At 34.5% G+C, this 5,880-nt stretch overlaps 1 protein-coding gene across 1 annotated transcript in view; it reads right to left on the bottom strand.

Annotated features, from left to right (window-relative positions):
- Positions 1–4,635, bottom strand: part of LOC106872196 (sodium- and chloride-dependent glycine transporter 2) — a 126,224-nt gene extending 121,589 nt beyond the window's left edge. Inside the window, exon 1 of the mRNA XM_052973786.1 lies at positions 3,865–4,635. Within this exon, the coding sequence (XP_052829746.1) occupies positions 3,865–3,888 (24 nt within the window). The 5' untranslated portion in view covers positions 3,889–4,635. The remainder of the gene's footprint in view (positions 1–3,864) is intronic.
- Between the last annotated feature and the right edge of the window lie 1,245 nt (positions 4,636–5,880).

Below are 5,880 nucleotides of genomic sequence, written 5' to 3'. Positions count from 1 at the left end.
AAGGGAGGAGAGAGAGAAAGGGAGGAGAGAGAGAAAGGGAGGAGAGAGAGAAAGGGAGGAGAGAGAGAAAGGGAGGAGAGAGAGCGAGAGAGAGAAAGGGAGGAGAGAGAGAGAGAGAAAGAGAGAAGATGCTGAAGATGGTGGAGATGTGCAATAAATTGGTTATTCTTCTGCAATACACAAAATATCTTTTACAATTTTTTAATCCAATTCCAAATATTTAATTAGGAAAACATATTAGGATTTTTGAAACATCAAATTGCTACAAGGGCCAGTTTGAGTAAAATGGGGATCAAAGGGGTCCATTGGTTAATAATGTTTGAGAAATACTGGTTTAGCTAAGTAAATTGAACCTTTTTCTAAAGTCTGGTCACTTTTGGATGTTAACAAACCAACACCAGTTGTCAAGTGATTATGGGGACAAACACAAACATGTATACATACATACACACACACACACACACACACACACATATATATATATATATATATATATAACAGTTTCCATCTACCAAATCTATTCACAAGGCTTTGGTTGGCCCAGGTTAAGTAGGAGACACTTTTTTATGTATGTGTCTGTAAGGCTTCATTCAGTTTCCATTTATCTTATCCACAAAAAATAATAAGAATGATCTTTTTTTTTTCATTTGCCAGAGAAGCAAAGATGAGGGGTACATCGGGAGGACAGTCTGTAATCTTTATTGGGGTTTACATAAAAGATGTGAAGCAAAAAAAAGGAAGAGAATGGAAATAGGATAAAAGTATACATCGAATACAAAGTATGTGATAACATGAATAATGCGCTCCTCCTGATACAGAAGAACCTCCAGCTTGGGCCAATGAAGGAAACCCCCACAAGAATATCCTGACCATCAAAACCCTCGCCCAACTGTTGTTTTCCAATCCACAGACGCTTGCTTAGGGTAGGTTCAATTATCCAAACAGTTTTAGCCATTCACCAAATAGTAACAGTAAGCCTTTCTATTATAGACACAAGGCCTGAAATTTGTGAGGGAGGGTACTAGTCAGTAACATCCACCTCAGTACTCAGCCGTTTCGTCAACCCTGAAAGGATGAAACGCAAAGTAGAGCTCAACAGAATTTGAACTCAGAATGCATGTTTGTTCAGCACACTTACAACTCTGCCAGCTTTGTATTATAGGCACAAGGCCTGACATTTTGGGGGAGGGGGATAGTTGATTGCATGGACCCTAGTACTCAACCGGTACTTATTTCATCGACCCTGAAAGGATGAAAGGTAACGTCGACTTCAGCAGAATTCGAACTCAGAATATAAAAACAAACAAAATACTGCTTGGTAGTTTTCCCCGGCAAATGATTCTGTCACCTCACTGCCTTAGCTTGTTGTAATAATAATAATAATAATAATAATAATAATAAAGAGAAAAAGAAGAAGAATCTTTTATTTGTGTCAGCTATTGAACTGTGGTCATGCTGGGGCACCACTTTGAAGGATTCAGCTGAATAAATTGACCCTACTACTTATATTTGAAGTATTTATTCTGTCAGTCTTTTGACCAAATCACTAAGATACAGGGATGTAAATAAACCAACACTAGTTATCAAGCAATGATGGTAGCAAACACATACAGGGTTCTTTCAGTTCCTCTCTATGAAATCTACTGACCAGGAACTGGTAGTCCTAGGGTTATAGTAGAAGACACTTGCCTAAGTGGGACAGAAAGCAAGACCACATGGTCAGGAAGCAAGTTTCTTAACGACAGGGCACCTACACAAGTGTGTCCCGCACTCCAGTGACTTTGTTTCCTCATAACTTTCAGAAAAATGGATATATTTTTTAATGAAATTTTCTTCGAATACGTTTCAGATAGTATAGATCAAGGTTATATCGGAATGTAACCTAAAGAAAAGAAAAATGTACATACACACACACACACACACACACACACACACACACACACACACAAATACTGACACATCGTAATTTTTTCAGAATTTCAAGTTTTATTTTGTTCATATGTCTGTCTGTGTGTATGAGAGAGAGAGGGAGAGAGAAGGAGAGTACGCGCGCACGCGCCCACTAATTATTTTCCCGTTAAGTTCCTATATAATCATAATCTATACCTTCTGAAATGAATTAGTAGAAAATTTAATTAAAACATATTCATTTCTCAGAAAGTTATGAGGAAATAAATTCGGGGGTCGTAGTTATGTACTTATGCCAATAATAATTATAACGATGATGGTAATAACAACAACAACAACAATAATAGAAGATAAGCAAGAGAAAGAAAGAATTTAGAAATGCGATAGTTTTAGCGGTGGCGCTAGAACATGTCAACCCCGCCCACGTTTAGAGAGGAAAATCTCGATGGAAATTCCCCACGCTTATTTCGCGATTAATAAAAATTCGCGCAAGTGAGAGAGAGAGAGAGAAAGAGAGATATATGTTAATATGCCAAAGGGGTTTACCTACACAAGAGTGCCCCATCGAGTTTGTTTCCTCATAACTTTCAAAAATATAGGTATGTTTTTTTAATGAAATTTTCAACTGAGGCGTTTTATGTCAAAGGTGTAGCGGCTTACCTACATAAATGTGCCCCACCGATGTTTTTCCTGATAACTTTCAGAAAAATGTATTTTTTAATGAAAATTTTAACATATACCTTTCAGTTGATGCAGATTACAATTATATCGGAATTTTATGTAAAAAGAAATAATTTACGCGCACAAACACACACACACACACACACACACATATATATGTGTGTGTGTGTGTCTGGACACACGTCACATAATATTTTCAAACTTTCAAGATTTCTTTTGAGGAAGCAAATTCGAAGCGTATGAAATATCCGAAACTCCTTTCTCTATTCTCTCCGAGAGAAACAATTCATGCCATATTCATATGTAATTGTAATCTACACTATTTGAAAGGTTTTTCTGAAAAAAAAAAACTTCATTAAATAATATCCATTTTTCTGTAAGTTATGATAAAAACAACATCGGTGGGGCACATTTGTGTAGGTACACCAGGGCGCATCTACACAAAAGCGCTCCCACCAATCTCATTAATACTATCATTTTTGTTTCGACCTTATTTTGTTCCTAAATAACTTTTAGAAAAATGGGTATCAGAATTCAATGTGAGAATTAGAATCTACAACACCTGAAAGATATCTGTAGAAAATTTCATTAAAAAGTAGCCGTTTTTCTGAAAGTTATGCGAAAACAAATTTGGTGGGACCCATTTATGTAGGTATATCTCTCTCGCTCTCTCATATATATGTGTGTGTGAGAGAGAGAGATGGGGGGGGGTACTCCATACATTTAGTAGAAGTTGCATATAATTTGATAAGCTTGAATCAGCTCTATGAAACTTAAGAGTTTTGCAGACTCGAAGAGCGAACCTAGATCGCCAGGAATCTGGAGATGAAGATGCCTGACAAGTTAGGTTCGCTATACGACCCTACGAAACTCTTAAGTTGCATGGAGCAGGGTCAAACAGTTATCAAATAATACATATTTCCATTAATATACACATCACATTAAATTCTAATATAATCGTAATTATATATACATATGTATGTGTGTGTGTCTGTATGCATGCATGCATATATGTATACGTGCTTGTATATATACATACATACATACATACATACATACATATATATATATATATATATATATATATATATATATATATATATATATATATGCATATATGTGTGCGTGTATAGGCAAGGAAAGGCAGAGGAAAATTATAAAAAAAAGAAAAAAGTATGTAGAAAAACAGTCTTAACATTAACAAAATTTAATCTTTTTAATAAAGAAAAAACGAGAAAGAAGAAGAGAAGGAATGATAGTAACTTCGAAACTTACCTCAATGCATTCTTCATCCTCCATGCTTTGATCTGGTAGAATCTTACTTTCGTTTACAGGAACAATGCTTAATTGGAATAATATTACTACTATAAAATAATATTATTCTTATGTCTAAGTTTTCTTTCGGTTGTCTTTTAATTATATGCAAAAATATGTATGATAATTACATCAATTTGAAGCAATTAGTAAGAATATAATTGCAGTCCTTTCTAATAATTGCGTTTGCGTTTTGGGTTGCGTCGCGTTTTGCTTTTTTCTCTACTAAATCTCGTTCTGTAAATTTCTTTTTTTCTTAAAAATTGAATTATTTATCGTCACAAATAACACAAAGCAGGATTAAAATATTATTGTTATTGTTGTTGTCGTTATTATTATTAATTATTTTCCCCGTCTTTTTTTAATCAATTGTTTGTAGTATACATACTTTTTCAACAAGAAAAAGCTCGTTTTCCGCGTTTTACATAGATAGATAGATAGATAGATAGATAGTTAGATGTGTATGTATGCAGATATATATATGCGGGTGTATAGATAGAACACTAGACAGACAGGCCGGCAGGCGGCTTTAAAAAACTTGTAAAAATCTTCCAGGAAATGTTTGAAATTACTATTAACTGGGGGAAAAAAACAATAGTAATAATAATAGTAATCTATAATATTATTTCACTGATTATTATTATTATTATTATTATTATTATTATTATTATTAATAATAATAAGGGTAGTGCGCAATCTCTTATTTCAAAAGGTTTATAATGAAATGGTCGCAATCCTGTTATAGCTTTTCATTCTATTGGACGAGTCCAAAAAAATAGGGACGTAAGGTTGACGAAGTAGCAGGTGCTAACACACACACACCAACCACATATCTGTATGTAGGCATTATATATATATATATATATATATATATATATATATATATATATGCATACATATACACAATGATATAAATACAACCAAAATGATTATTTCTTTCTCTCTTTTTCTTTGTTTAATCCGTTTCTCTTTGCCTCAATGTATGTGTATATGTACATACACATATACATAGACACATACATACACAGATACGCGCGCACGCACACACGCACATATATATTAATATTTTATACACGTGCTTGCAGAAACACTCACACGTAAATATAAATATATATACCATATATATCAAATACACACACACACGCACGCGCACACACACACACACACACACACACATATGTACATATGCATATATATATATATATATATATATATATATATATATATATATATATACCTATATGTGTATGTGTGTATGTATAAAGCTGTACATAGTCTACATACACGTGTACGCGCGCACATATGTTAAATGTCTGAGTGCCTATATATATATATATATATATAGGCACACACCTCTTATCTTTTACATCTTTCGGTCATTGGACAGCGACCACGCTGAGGGACACCTTTGATATATATATATATATATATATATATATATATATGCATGTATATGTACAAAAGTGCATGTTTTTGTGCGCACATGTATAATACTGTGCATATGTATGTATGTATGTATGTATGTACGGATGGACGGATGTACGTATGGATGGATGGATGGATGGATGGATCTGTGTTTATGTACATACTCATGTATATGTATGTGCATATGTGTGTGTGTGTATGTATTCGTGCGTGCGTGTGTGTAAAAGTGTTCTCATACTATGAGATCGTCTGTGACTGATTATGACTAATATTTGAGTGTTAGCGTACTTAAGTCTCTATATAGAACAGCCTGTTAGTCTTGTCAGTCAAGCAGCTGATCTGCTCTCCGGCTAGCTTGCCCGCGGGCCTCACGCGCAAACACATACACAGCATATACACATATGCATGTATATGTGTGTGTGTGTGTGTGTGTATGTATGTATATATATATGTGTTTGTGTGTGAGTGTGTATACATGTGCAGGAGTGGCTATGTGGTAAGAAGTTTGCTTAGCAACCACATGGTTTCGGGTTCAGTCCCACTGCGTGGCAC

Source organism: Octopus bimaculoides, chromosome 16 (genome assembly GCF_001194135.2).
Source record: "Octopus bimaculoides isolate UCB-OBI-ISO-001 chromosome 16, ASM119413v2, whole genome shotgun sequence".
Classification (NCBI taxonomy): domain Eukaryota; kingdom Metazoa; phylum Mollusca; class Cephalopoda; order Octopoda; family Octopodidae; genus Octopus; species Octopus bimaculoides.
This window is presented reverse-complemented; position numbering and strand designations above follow the sequence as displayed.